Source organism: Gekko japonicus, unplaced genomic scaffold (genome assembly GCF_001447785.1).
Source record: "Gekko japonicus isolate JY-2015 unplaced genomic scaffold, Gekko_japonicus_V1.1 scaffold2240, whole genome shotgun sequence".
In the NCBI taxonomy this organism is placed as follows: domain Eukaryota; kingdom Metazoa; phylum Chordata; class Lepidosauria; order Squamata; family Gekkonidae; genus Gekko; species Gekko japonicus.
The window spans coordinates 1-14,918 of record NW_015165885.1 but is presented as its reverse complement, the minus strand read 5'-3'; the positions used below and the strand labels follow the sequence as shown (position 1 = coordinate 14,918).

Genomic DNA, 14,918 nt, shown 5'->3' with positions numbered 1-14,918 from the left:
GAAGCAGGCATGCAGAGAGATCTCAGTGTTCCTTTTATTCTTACATGCACCCTCCCTTCTTTTCCTCCTACCCAGCTTACTGGGAACCCAAATTGGCAAGATTACACAATAATGGGAAATACAATGCGTGGAGCACCGAGAGGAAAGAAAATGGTTCCTGGATCCAGGTATGATTTGGGCTGTGTTTGCATTGCAGGATATTCTAGATTTTCTGCAGTATTGATCTAAGCAGTTTCCACTGGATTCACCTGGGGTCATACATAATAAGGCACATTTTCATAAGGTATCATAGTGTAATGTATTCAATAGCTGCCATTGAATGCATAACTGTATGTGAACAACATAATTGAATTGTCATGTAAAGCTTCATCCTGGGCTAGGATCCAAATCCATCCAATCGCATTGCTAGCCCAGGAAGAACCAACCAATCACTTGTCAGCAAGCTCCCTGAGCGGGAACATCCGTGATTGGTCCTTATGTATGCAACCTTATTGAAGCATTTTTAGTTGGGATGGATGGATGGATGGATGGAGTATTTATTTTGTGAATTTTATATCTTCCTCCTCCCTCAAGGAGTTCAGGGTGGCACACATAATTTCCCCCACCTCCAGCTTTTCCTCACAACAACCCTGTGAGGTAGAGTAGGATGAGAGAGAGTGACTGATCCAAGGATACTGATGCATGTGCTTGTAATCCCTGCTGCCGGGGAGGCTGAGGATGGCAGATCACGTGAGCTCAGGAGTTCTGGGCTGCAGCGGGCTATGCCGATTGGGTGTCCGCACTAAGTTTGGCATCAATACCCAATGAGCTTCCATAGGAGAGTGCAGACTTGAACCTTGTATCTCCCAGGTCTCAACAAGATAGTTTCAGAGGGTGGCCCTCTTGGTCTACAGTACAGCAACTAGATTTGAGTCCAGTAGCACCACAGAGACTGACAAGATTTTTGGGGTATAAGCTTTTGAGGGTCAAAGCTCCCTTCGTCAGTGTGGTTATCCATGTTCATGACAGATTAATTCCACCTGTAACAGGTGCGGTTAAGAGCAACTACTCATTAATACATTTTATTTATTTATTTATTCGTTTTGACTTATATCCCACCTTGCCTGCTACATGGCTGCATCCACATGGTGCTCCAGTAATGTTTGAAGGACAGAATCAGCTGGAATAGCTAAAGGTTATATCTGCATGGGCCATGTGGAGCATTGCCTCTTCTGGGCTTCTAGCAGTGGTGTCGTTTATAGCTCATGGGACTGTGCAAGCTCCGTGGAGTGGAGCTGTGATGGCGGTTTGGAATGCTGAGGGATGCTGATGGCTGTGGATGGTTTGAGTCGGGTAGGCCTACACAAGATCTGACCAACTGAAGTGTACAAAGCCCATCAGCCATCGGCTCCTCAATAAACTCCTGTGCTTGCTGCCTGCTTATGACTGAACAGCAGGGTAGAAGGGTGGTAGAGCAACTGGTAGGCCACAGTACAAGACAGATGGTCTTTGGTGTGGGATGTCACAAGCTGTGTGGAATGTGGGCACGAGGTACAGCACTGACCAAGAGATGCCCTGTGATCCATTCCAGCTCTAAGATTTTGCACTGTGTTAGATAAAAAGAGATTCAGTCTGCATAGTGATTATGGAGGCTTTCCCCATCTTTCAATACCCCATGACTGTGATCCAAAGAATTGTTTTTCAGTCTGCCAGGGATTATGGAGGGCTTTCTTCATCTTTTAATACCCCATAACTGTGATCCAAATAATTGGTTTTTTAGGTATGACCAGGAGGTAGTATCCTGTGTATCTGCTGACTTGTGCTCCTTTGGACAAGAATGGATAAGGAACCAGCAACGCTTTGATGAAGCAAAGACTGATTTTGCATAAGTGGTGTGCTATTCTTAATAAATGGTTTGATAACTTTAATCATGGATAATTCTAACAGAGATATTGACTACGGTGTCATTCGGCTCCTAGGGCAAAACTGACGGGGTGGAACCTACATCTATTTATTCACATCTCTGCCCATTCACATGACATGTTAAAAGGGAAATATCTGGTTTTTAGAGAGCTATGTAGGGAGGAGAAGAGCCCTCCTTCACCTGTGCTCCAGTGTTTGGAAGATTCCCCCCCTACTTTGGCTCCAAGTGAGCTGGATTGTCAGAAAACTGCTTCAAGCAATTAAGTGCAACAAGGTAGTAAAGCAAGGATGAGGCTTAGCTCCCCTCATGCGTCCATTCCATTTTCAGTACAACCCCCCCCCCCGAAAAACCATTAGACACCCTGACTCCACTTTACATGTGAATGGCAGGACTTGTGCATAAATAGACACAGATCAGCACGTATCAAGTGAAAACAGTTTCTGAAGGATACATGGGCATGAGAGAATTGAACTGGAATAATATGGACCTATTATTTTGTTGTTGTACAGGTGGACCTACAGAGGGAAGTTCTAATTACAGGGATTCAGACCCAGGGAGCCAAGCAGTTAACAAAACACTTGTATACAGAGAAATATTTTATCGCGTACAGCAAAAATGGGAGAAGGTGGATTGCCTTCAGAGGAAACAGTACAGGGGCACAGAAGGTCTGTATGCTCATTGGATTTGAAGCACATATTCATCCTATTTCCCTCCCCCTCTTGCTATCAGCTTCCCTATTCCCCTTTCCTTCCCCCACATCAACGCCCCTTTACTTCCTCCTCTCCTGCCATCTCCAGCTCTCCTTTTCCCCATGTCCCCACTGGCCATCAGTGCTGCCAATTGGCCTTCTTCCCCCCCCATCTCCATTTCCCCCTCCTCACCTCCTCCTGCTGGCAGCTGCATCACTCCACTGAGCAAATGTTGTTTATTAATTAAAATATTTATACCCCACTTCCTTTTTGGCTCAGGGTTGAAGCCTTCCTCCAATCTAATGAGCCTTCAAATCAAGTGGCTCTTCCATTGGAGCAAGAACCACTTAAGCTGGAGGAAAGCCACCTGGAGGATGGTTGGATTCAACCCAGTGCTTGTATGCCACTTGGGGTTGCAAAATGTTCCTGGACTCTGGCTTTTTGAGACATGATGTTTGGATGTGCACAGATCACTATCACTCCCTTCATTGGGCCTTTTTTTTTTTTAAAGGTCAGGTCGTATTTGCAAGCCTGGGGATTGGCCCAGGTATTCAGAACTTGAAATCATTGCTGTGGCTGGTCCCATTATGCAGTTTTGTCTATCTGCATTAGGGCCAGCCCTTGGCTATTAGCTACAGGAATCAGCTTAAATTGTTGCTTTTCTAAAACAATGTTTCTAGGGAAGGAAATGTACTTATTAAAAACATGTATACCCTATATTTACTCTTGGTTCATATTTAATCCAAAATAAAATAACCCCCAAATACCTCCCTCTCCCACCTAACAGATGTCTCCCGTTCATGGTCCATCAGAAGCCCTGGCAAACAGACAAGTCTTGTAGCACCTTCTGAAGATATCCACTGATGGGGCTCTCCTCATGTCTTTAAGGAACCCACTCCACAGAATGGGAGCCACGATGGAAAAGGCCCAAACTCTGGCTGATGCCAGGAGTGCCACCCTAAGTGGGAGAACATCCAGCAGGTGGCAGCCTGAAGACTGTAGTGTCTGCAGGCAACGCTTCCTGTTCTCCAGGCTCCAGTTAGCTATGAGCAACCTAAGCAATCATGCAAGAGAAAGAAACTTCTGCCTGCCAAAATAGGGAGTAGGACCTACAACATAGGGTTGCTTCTCATATGTCTACCATCCTTGTTGCACACACATGGATCTCTAGTTCCTCACAGACCCATCCCAGCTCTTTTAAACTGTGGATTTAACCTGCAAACTAAGTCCATGCAAATAGGTAATTTTCCTGTCTAATTTCCCAGAATGCGCTGGAACAGAGTTCTGGAACCTCTTTGACAAAATTCTTTTTAAAATGTTTAAAAATTCATAAGTTTTCATTTCCCTCTTGAGAGTTCTGGCACCTGGGTATTGTAGGTATTCAAGGCAGGAACCACCTATAACTACAAGCCCCACTAGGCAAGGGCCTTGCCCAATTTTACTGAAACAGGAGCAGGTGCCATGCCACTTTAGGGAACAGTGCTCAGAAGAGCCACAGGTGGCATATCAAAGAACCACATGTGGCTCCCAAGCCACTGAGTACATATTACTGGTCTATGGTATTACAGAAATGGGTAACATAAATTCTAATCCTCACCTAGCTAAGGGTTCTCATTGTCATTGTGGAGGAGGGGGTCATGGCTCAGTGTTAGTTCATGTGCTTGGCATGCAGAAAGCCCCAGGTTCAGTCTCCAGCATCTCCAGTTAAAACGATCAGGTACACAGTGCTGACCTCGATGGACCAATGGTCTAATTCAGTATAAGGCAGCATCTTGTATATAGCCAGCCATGTAATATAAATATAATGCTAAAATATTTGTCTTGATTCTGTTATAATGATCTACACATATATCCAATGGGGATACAGATGTTCATCTTGCATGTGTATTTAGATTGCCACTGCCTTGTGCAGATAGGTGGAATGCCTCCCACAAATTTCCACAGTTCTAGCCCTAGATTCTCCAAGTTCCGGCTGATGAGGAGGCCGGTTTACAAGCTCATTTCAAATGTTGCTCTTTTTCAAAGTCGGAATGGCTCCACAATATCTAACAGCTTCTTCAATGGAGTTACAGTCTTACATTGGAACCATTGTAAGTTATTCTCACCCTCAATAAATGGCTGGAAAAGCCTTCCAAGATTCACAATTCCAGGGGAGTAACCTTGAAAAAGAGGAATGTTTGAAATGAGCTTGTAAGCTGGCCTCCTCGTCAGCTGGAACACGGAGAATCTAGAGCTGGAACTTTGGAAACTTGTGGGAGATGTTCCACCTAGTTGAACTTTGTAAGGAACTGTTAGTATTGCATATAACATCAACTGTGATTTTGGACACATACTTTTATGAAGAAGCTGTGTTACTATATTTTGTAGTTTGTGTTTGAAAGGTATAATACCATCTTTTTCTGATGGTATTATAGACTTTAAGTAATCATTATAAGTTTATGTATTATTTGATTAATAATCCACAACACATATTGGAATACTGACAAATGTATGTAAATATAATTTATTATTTTTTTAATTTTAAAAAATACATTTACAAATTATTTTCATTTTTTATATTGCTATAACCATGATTCTCTCTTTTCATTGCTCATGCGGGTGGGGTGGGGTGGTGGAGCCTGTAGGCATGGGTGTTCCAAAAGGCAACTTGCAGCCAATGATTTGGAAGCCGACAATAAAATGAACAAATATTGTATAATTATTTACAGGCATTTTTCCTTTAGTTTTTTGAAGGTAACTCTGATGGCACTGGAATAAAAGAAAATCACATTGATCCTCCTATAATTGCTAGGTATATTAGGGTATATCCAACTGCGTGCTATAACAGACCTACACTTCGTATGGAATTGCTGGGCTGTGAAACAGAAGGTAAGGCCTGAAAGTTCATTTTACTTATTTACTATCAATAGAACACAAGAGAAGCCAATGTTGAATAAGGCCAAAGGCCCATCCAGTCCAACACTCTGTCACACAGTGGCCAAAAATACCAGGTGCCATCAGGAGGTCCAGCAGTGGGGCCAGGACATTGAATGGGGAAAATAAGTAGATGGTTGCATAAACCCAAACATTAGCCAGCATGCTTCCATTACTAAGATGGATGTCACATACCCACTGTGTGTCCTGCCTGCTGTTTCCAGACTCTAGCAAATAAACTCAGATGTGTATTGCCCTGCTAGGAAAACATGAATTTGTGCTGAAACATTGTTCCTGTTTCCCAAATCACGTTGTACCTTCAGGTAAGTTCACAGCCCAGTTTGCCTGTAAGAATGTAGCCGAGGCTATTGTTTGGAGCTTTCCATACAGCACCTTTTGCCAACAAGGTAGAGAGCGAATTATAGTTCTTCAGACTACAGATCTTCTGTAACTAGCAAAACTATAAAAGCCTATCTGTGTTATTTAAGGCAAATATCAATTACAAATTATGTGTTGCTTTTTATTTCTTGGACTGCATCATTGTGTTCTTGGTGTATGTTAAATTATAAGTTCTGGGTTTTAAAGTAGACTAGAGTGGTTGGCCTATGACTGAGGAGACCCAGGTTCAAATTCCCCCCTCTGCCAGTCATTCTCTGTCAGCACCTACCATACAGGATTGTTTTGATGAAAAAATGGAGGAAGAGAGAACTATGTGTATTGCGGAGGGCTCCATGGAGTAAGGGTGAGATAAGCAAACCTGGATGTTCTGGTATGGTGGTGGAAGGCATTTAATAATAGTGATTTGGATTCTATGAGATTTTACACAGGAACAAGAGAGAGGTAATGTCTCTCAGCTCCTGTCCTCACTGCAGCCCTGTCCTGTATAGCTTTTTTTTTGCCCCCCGGAGGGATTTTTTATTGCATTTTTTAATAGACTACAAACTACAATAAAAAATTGGGAAGGGGTAACTACATCTAGGGAGAAAGGAAAGAAAACCTCTAATAACTAAAACCCCAAGAATAGGATATCATAACAACAGCTTATATAAATGTTAAATTGCTAGTATTACTTTGAACATAGTCGGTTATGCTAAATTATTTATCTTTTTATCCATTGATTTAACTGTTTAAGAGAACCCCCAGAGCATCCCATAATAAAACTAAAGTTTTAAGGCACAATTCAGAGTCCTTCAGCCTTCATTTTGTCTTGTCTTTTCTAATCCTCAATTTATATGCACATTTGGGGGCAGCCGCCCCCTTATCGCAAACAGAGTCCTCGTTGGAAGACACCGAGTCCAATTCGCCACTGGATTTGCTGTCATCTTCTTTCTTCTTGACCTCGGCTGTCTCGCCCAGCTGCAATCTCAGGAACTCACGTGCTTTAGGGACAGAGTCAATCTTTTATTTTTTATTGTGTATTTTGAAAATGAAACATTCTGGAATTAACCATCTGTAGGCAATGTTGTTTGTTTGTAGGAAAAGGATTAAGTCTTTATATTTTTTTCTCTTTTGCCTTATTTCAAATGGGATGTCTTTTAGAATCCTGATGATGTTGTCCCCGATTTTCAAGGGTGTTCCTGTAGTTGCTTTCAGGATAGAATCCCACATGCCTCTTTGACCACTATTTCCCCAGGCAGATTCTTCTTGATGTACACGGAATAGGACTTGTAGACCACATCCATCTCGCTTGCAAGATATTCTGCTTTCAAATCTGTAACTGGGGCTAATGCTTCACTCAAGAGTTGCTTTAGATTCTCGCCTTTTAATTCTGGGACCCCTTGAAACTGGAGGACCAAATTTGCTTTCTCCATTTGCAGCTGTAAAAGTTGTGATTCTTCCAAAGCTTGTTTTTTTCCAGCTTTTGCACCTTTTTCTTGACTTTTTTTAGTGTTGGCGTCCATTTCCTTCACCTTCTCAGCCATTTGCTCTGTTATTTTTAAAGTCTCAGTCAGTTGGAGCTGCTGAGTTGCGAGGTTCTGATTTAGAGTTGTCAGCTGTTGTTTGCTGTTAGTCCTCTGGTCCAGCAGAGGGCACAAGGAATCTGCCAACATTTTGGAGAACACAGTGACCTTTTTCGATCAAGGGCTCATGTTCCCCGCTGGTTTCACTTTTGCTAGTTTGTCTTTCTCTGCCCTCTTCCCCGCCATCTTTATGGATTGTTTACTTTTATGAAAACTTGCTAAAGTCTCTGAAATTTGCCCATACACTTATCCGCGCTCTGGTAAGTCTCTCAAAACAAATTTCAATGCTTTTTCTTTCACTCCCCCCTTGGTATATCATTTTTTAGTTCATGTGCATGGGAGGGGCCCCTCCCCCGTTCGCTTTTCTTGCCATTCCTGGTGGGTCGCTTTCTTGTTAAATTCTCGTATTCGCTTTAACCTGACTCACTGTTCATTGTTGGTCATACGACCTCGCTCGGAACACATTTAAAACGCTCGATCTCCGAAGCTTGTCCCGGTCAGCAGCTCTAGATCCATACGGACACTCAGCGGCAGGACCGTCAGGGCAGAGGATGCCTCAATTCCCCAGCATCGCGCTGGCAAAGAGGTCGCCCCTCAAAAGCCCCATGGCTAGGAGTCTTTTGCCAAGGCTCCGGGGGGTGGCGACCCGTTGTCCCCCCTCCTATCCGCTGGTGCGCAGATCACATCCCCGGGAGGTCCAGGAGATGCATCCACCAGCGTGTCGCCATGAACTGGAAGTCTCCTGTATAGCTTTTTTAAAGACCAAAAGGAGCTTGTCCTTCCCCTTGGCCAGCAGAATCTACCATTAGCAGGAAGTCACTGGCAGCAATATATCTTGCAGGTACCAGTCCTATTTCTGCCAGACTTTCTGCCTTTAACCATGGTCATAAATATCACTGCTAGGGGCACCTCTGGTTCAAAGCAGGAACACTGACCTCTCACCTAAAATACAGCTACTTGATGAAAAAGGAAGGAAATTCCCTTTGGTGAACCACTCAACAAGATCCTCATTGACTTAACAAAGACTGCTCCCACAAAGGAGGAAGAAAAGGCACCCTGGTGTGGAACCAGCAGCAAATCGAATTGAATGTAATAATAATAATAGTAATAAAAATGGGATAGAGATGGGTGGGGATGGTGTCTGCATGCCCTGCTCCTGAGCAGCCCCCGACTCAGCCCCCTTTCCCAGCTGACCTGCTGTTAAAGGGGCAGTTCCACCCAGCCATGAGGAGGAAAAAAATCCAGTTAAAGGGCTGAAGGGAGGAATGCAGAGCTTAGCTTTACCCCTTACTTATATGGGCTGTGGGTAGAGAAACCCCATGGATGCTTCACCTGCAGCCACCCCGCACTGACTCCTTTGAGTCTTCCCCAGGTGGAAAGAGCTAAAGAAAAAGTCTCTTATGAATGCCACAACTTAATTTTCCATCCTAAAAGATTACTTTCCATCATCTTGTAAACTGAGAATTCAGAATGCATATCAACATTTTATACCCCAACTATATCCCTAGCTCAGTGGACGCAAGAGAGCCATAATAGTTCTGAACAAGCACACTGAGAAATCACATGCAAGGAAAACTGGCCAGGAGGAAAATTCCAGACCTACATTGGCGCTGCTTTCCTGCCTTCTGTCACTCACTTGCCCTCCCCACACAGGAACCTTTCCCCACCTCTGTTCTCATGGTCTGACACTCCAATTTGGAGCAAGAGATGGAGGAGGAGAAAGAACCACAAGTCTGACTGGTGATCCACATGCATTTGGAAAGGTTAAGGGGCCCTCACTAGAGAATGCTATGGTCACACAATTCTCATATTCCTTTTCTTGTGGCAGAAACATTAAGTATGAGGAATAGGAAAGATTTTAAAAGAGAGAAAAGCTAAGCTTAAGGTGGCAAAATTGCTTGAAGAAGCCAGCAATAGGAATGGGGTTCCCAGACTGGGACATGTTCCTTAGAAACCATTCTGATGGTTAAGTGATCTAACCATGATGTGTTGCTGTTTTAATGACAGGCTGCTCTATGCCACTGGGTTTAGAAAATGGGGCTATTAAGGATGCACAGATTACAGCCTCCTCCTATAAGAAGAATTGGTTTCGTTCATGGCAGCCATCCCTTGCCCGCCTCAATAGAGAAGGGGGGGTGAATGCCTGGCAAGCAAAGGTAAGATAAAAACTGCACAGTCCAAGCTTCTGCTGCTGACAGCAAACATACATGTGTTTAAAAAACGTTTTATGGCTACAATCGAAAGATGGTCTAATCCATAAACGAGTGTTAGGTAGCCCACCAGAAATTAGTCATTGGAGTACAACTTACCTTTAGACCACCCTTATTTTAAGTGATAGATATTAACTGTTATAATGTATCCAGTCCAGACCGCGTGGCCGGCTTGGGCTCCACGCGGTCAGGCACAAACGTCGAGCTTAGCTCCAAGAGACAATAGACTATGCGGATCCTAGCCCGCTCCAATCAGGGGGCTAGGTTCCCGGCCAAGAGCCTATGGGATTCTCAGCCACTGTAAATAACCTATTGGGAAGTGTTTTGGGTGGCGGTTTCTCGGGGAATATAAGCCGGCCTGCGAGCCGGCCAAAGCCGTCTTGTTCCTGATCGAATAAAGTACGCTTTGCTGAAATCACTCTCCGTCTGCGTACTTTTCAACTGTTTAATGCTAAAAGGAAACCAATAAAGCCAAAATGGCAATCAGCAATCAAAAAACTTGTAAATACGTACTTATTTTTCCCAGTGCTTGCTACTCGAGACCTTTCAGCTGGAGATACCAGGGATGGAATTTGGGAGATTCTGCACACACAGCAAAGAGCTTGGTCACTGAACCACTGTCCCTTCCCAAGGCTTCTTTCATCAGCATGTGACCATTGTACTAGAAACACAGGGTTCAGTCCATTTCCATGGGTATCAGGATTCCCACCCACAGAGAATGATCTTTATGTTTATGTTTAAAGATTTTGGGGGGTATTTTGGGCTGCCACTGGAGTAGGGAGGTGTCAAAATCATGCTCCATGGAGGGAAGTCCTTGCTCCTGGAAAGTTTGGTCTGGATCCAAGCTTCTGGTCATTTGAATTTTCCATCTTATGTTCACTCTCCATATGTTTTTTCAACCCATAGTAGCAGTATCCAACAATGGGCAGCATTTTTCATCCTTTCATTATAATCCTTTTGCCCTGGGCATTTCTGTAGAACTCAACAGATTATTTGTATATTTTGGATATTTACCAGTTTGGCTGTTAAATTACACAATATGATTGTTACACTTATTTACTCTATAGTCAAACAACAATAATCAGTGGCTGCAGATCGATCTCCTTCAACCTAAGAAGATAACAGCTATTGTTACCCAAGGTGCCAAATCACTGACTACTGAAATGTATGTGAAAGCATTCTCCATCCTTTACGGTGATAATGAGTCAACATGGAGGCCTTATTTGGATAGCTCAACTTCCATGGAAAAGGTGCCATCTTTTTCTCTATGTATGCTTTTAGTTCAACCTCAGGAACATGCTAAGCTTCAAAAATGTTGCTACCTTCCCCCAACATCTACAAATAGCTAAGTCCCTCAGTAGTATGATTACCCACCTCCATCTTGGAGTTCTCCTGGAATTATAACTGACTTCCAGACCACATAAATCACTTCCTCTGGAGAAAATGGCAGCTTTGGAGGGTGGACTCTATAGCATCACATCTCTGCTGAGCTTCCCCCTCCAAACTCTGCCCTCCCCACTCTGCAACCCCAAATCTCCAGGAATTTCCCAACTGAACATGGGTTGCCACCTGCCAAATGGGAATTGATAATTATATGCACAGACCATTAGAGTAATGCCTGTTTTCAAAATTCCAAAAATGCACACAGGTTAAACAAGGTTGGGGATTCTTCAGTAGCTGGCTCATAGAACAAACCAATGGTCTAATTCTGTGTGAGGCAGCTTTGTAGGTTCATATTAATGTGGAGAAGTATCATGAAGCTAGGGAGCAGAGCAGCATGCATAGGGTTACCAAGCCAAGCCAGACAACTGGTGGGAGAGCTAGGGGTGAAGATATTGGGTCTGTGTGTGATACTGGGGACATTACTACAGCACTTCTGGGGGAAACCTGATGTAGGGTAGTTCAAGAAATCACTGGAATCTCTATGGTAAAACCTCTCTAGTAAAGCCCTAGAACCAGAGTGGTGGAAGCCAGTTATAAAGCCCTTGCCTGCTGTGGGGCTGAAGGGGGCAGGAAGGAAGGAGGGTGAGTGTGGGGAAGGATCTTTGGAACTGACATCCCATCTGTGGCAAGGTCAGGACAGCCCTGCCCCTTTCTGCAACAAGAAGGCAGACCTTATATGCCTAAGGTTGCCAACTTCCAAGTGGAGTCCGGAGATCTCTTGGAATTACAATGGATCTCCAGACTGCAGGAATCAGTTCCCCTGGAAAAAATGACTGCTTTGAAGGTAGACTCTAGGGCATTATATCCCACTGACATCCCTCCCCTTCTCAAACCGCACCCTTACCAGGTTCCACCCCCAAATCCCAACCCAGAGTTGGCAACCCTACCCATTGTGTAAACTTGAAATGTCTACTCCTTCAAGTATTCAAAGAATTCATAAGAATATGTTTAAACAGCATGCATTCTTTTTACCATCTCACTAATTAAATATTTTCTGTTTACTTTCAGGTGTTCATGGGTAATATTAATAGTAATGGACAGATCAAGCACTTTTTCAACCCACCTATATTTTCCAGGTTCATTCGCATTGTTCCCAAAACATGGAATCAGGGCATTGCTCTTCGGATGGAACTTTTTGGTTGCAGCATTTTTTAGGAGTTGGACAGAGGACTGTCAAATTAAGAAGATCCAGAGCTTTAAGTCTGCTGTTGCCAGCTGCAGAGTAAAAAGAACAAAACAACACTCTTGTGGTATACAACCAAAGGACTTTCAGGTGTGGATTGGAAATACTTTTGTAAATAAATATCAATTAAAATACATTCTGTGTGTATTACACTAAAGGAATTACATAACACAAGGAACATGTGAGAAGTTATCAGAGGAATCCTATGCAGGTCTACTCAGAATCCTACCCAGATCAATTCAATGGGACTTACTTCCAGGACAGTGTTCTTAAGTATTTGCTGTATATTTGCCATTTTCATCAAAAATGTGTTCTAAGTCCACTGAAGTCTGAAGTCAGGATTGCATATGCTAGTATGTTATCACATAGTAGCATTGTTAGTGTGTTAACCCCACAGCTTTGATCTATGTCTGTTTTTCCCCCTCCCATTCTCAATGCAAATTGCCGGCTTTCTTTTGCATTTTGACTGCAACTAGCTTGCTTTTGAAGCTAAGCAAAGATTGTATTAATTTATGACACCATTTATAGTGCCATTAAATCAATTCTATGATTCCTGCTTCCAGAGATACTTTCTGTTTTAGAAGTACTTTGCCTTATATTTTGAAGTGAATTATTGTTAGTGTAATAATCTATTACACAAGCATGTTCTTGTACCTTTGTTCTTGATATGGTCCACCTGGCCATTGTTAGATGGGATATTCAGCTCCACAGACTTCCACAATCTTAGAATGCAACAAACATGAAACTTTTACAGGCCACATCATATCACTGGTGCTATTGTTAAATATATGTTCTCGGTATTGATTGTGAGGTAATAACATTGCCAAGGTAAGTAAAGGGAGGAACTCCACATGAAATCAATGCTTTGTTGTTTGTACTTCCTATGTGGGCTGGGATGTACACTGTACCTTACAGAAATTATTCTTCAGGCTAACACACTTTTGTAAGTTTATTTTGCCAAATACATATCCATTTTTTAAAATGATGCACAACTGGATGACAAATCTTTCCTCGATTTTTTCACTGTGAAATATTTGTAAAGATCTTCTTTTCTAAATAATGTTCTTCCCTCAAGTAAGCCACCTTTAAAAAATGCAATTAAGGTATATTTAACCAGAAAAAAGCCTGATACCACAGAGTTGGGGGTTGCATATTCACAATGCAACATCTTGAACAATTAATGTCTTTCTCTCACCCAGTCCTTAGGAGGCTAAAAGGCTGTTCTGAGCTTGTTGCACAAAGTGTGAAAAATTACAAATGATCTCTGAGTGTCCCAAATTAAGTCCTCACCTCACAGATATGCACCTGTGCCCATTATTATTTTGTCAGCTTCTCAGATGTCCAGTGCTTTTAGCACTATCCATGATTTCCTAGTGTAAGACAGAAGAGAATAAGAGATTTGTGGTCTAATTCAGAAATTCTGGGCCTACTGCTGACCCTTAGATTCCAGTAAAATGGCATATGTGACACACAACCACAGAGAATGGGTGTCTGTCAGTCAAGATCACAAACCCTGCTTTTTGTGCCTTCACCTGCGGAGGTGAGGTGTGCGGTGACCAGGCTAGACTTTTTCAGTGATGGCCTCTTGCCTGTGGAATAATGTTCTCTTTGAGGCTCATCTGGTGGCTACCCTATTCTCTTTCAGATGCCAGGTCAAAATATCTATTTTTACCCAGGCTTTTAATTAACGGATTTTGTTAAGTTGCTCACTTAACAAAGCAGTCAGAGAGTGATTCAGCAAGAACACAACTTTATTCTTCAGAACGCACACAACTCTAACACGGATCAACATCTGATAGCCAGAACAGCTTTAACATTGCAGCTGTCCTGCTTTTAAACATTCCCGGCTAATATAGCCACACCCACTGTACAATAACCAACCAATGAGGTTGAACCAATAAGGACCAATCACGAATGTTCCCGCTCAGGGAGCTAGCGGTGAAGTGATTGGACTCCGTTTCCTGGGCTAGTCTTCTGATAGGATGTCTTTGGATCCTAGCCCAGGATGAAGCTTAACATTAGGTGTCAATGGGGAGGTTCACAATAACTCTTGTATTCAGTTGGCATCACATAGAATACATTACAGATTTGTTGTTGTTGTTGTTTTTCAACCCGCTGAGTTTACTTCAAAGCACTAGATTCAGACTCTTGGTTGAAACATGGTTTTGTTTTGTGTTCGAGTTCAGAGTTACTGGTTACTACCAGCCAGCTCATATATTCAGCATATGAAAATGGTTCCTTTCCTGTGTTACTGAATACATTAGAAATCTTTAATTCGTTTACTCTACCTGGATGTTTAAAATGTTATCTGTCATAAACAAGCAACTCTGATTCTAGCTTAATGAATTGGGTGTAGGGGTGTTGCCCATGTAAAAACTATTCTTGCATTCTTTTCAAGTGTAATACTAATGCTGACACAGGAGTCTGACAGAGAACTAAAGTCTGCACAGTGGTCACAACAGGAATGAGAAGGGACCAATACTTTCCTAACTTCCCTTGCAAAGCTATAAGCTATACCAACACCAACAGAGAATTCACTCAGATCAGAAATCTTTATTACGATTCGTAACCAGCACAAAGAGTCCAGCCATAGCATATTCCAAGCATACATACATC

General features: G+C 42.8%; 1 protein-coding gene across 1 annotated transcript in view; it reads left to right on the top strand.

Moving 5' to 3' along the window:
• F5 (coagulation factor V) overlaps positions 1 to 12,274 on the top strand; it is a 59,637-nt gene extending 47,363 nt beyond the window's left edge. The window contains exons 20-25 of the mRNA XM_015411301.1: positions 76 to 167; positions 2,413 to 2,568; positions 5,316 to 5,460; positions 9,474 to 9,622; positions 10,744 to 10,926; positions 12,128 to 12,274. Of these exons, the coding sequence (XP_015266787.1) occupies positions 76 to 167; positions 2,413 to 2,568; positions 5,316 to 5,460; positions 9,474 to 9,622; positions 10,744 to 10,926; positions 12,128 to 12,274 (872 nt within the window). The remainder of the gene's footprint in view (positions 1 to 75; positions 168 to 2,412; positions 2,569 to 5,315; positions 5,461 to 9,473; positions 9,623 to 10,743; positions 10,927 to 12,127) is intronic.
• The last annotated feature ends 2,644 nt before the right edge of the window (positions 12,275 to 14,918 follow it).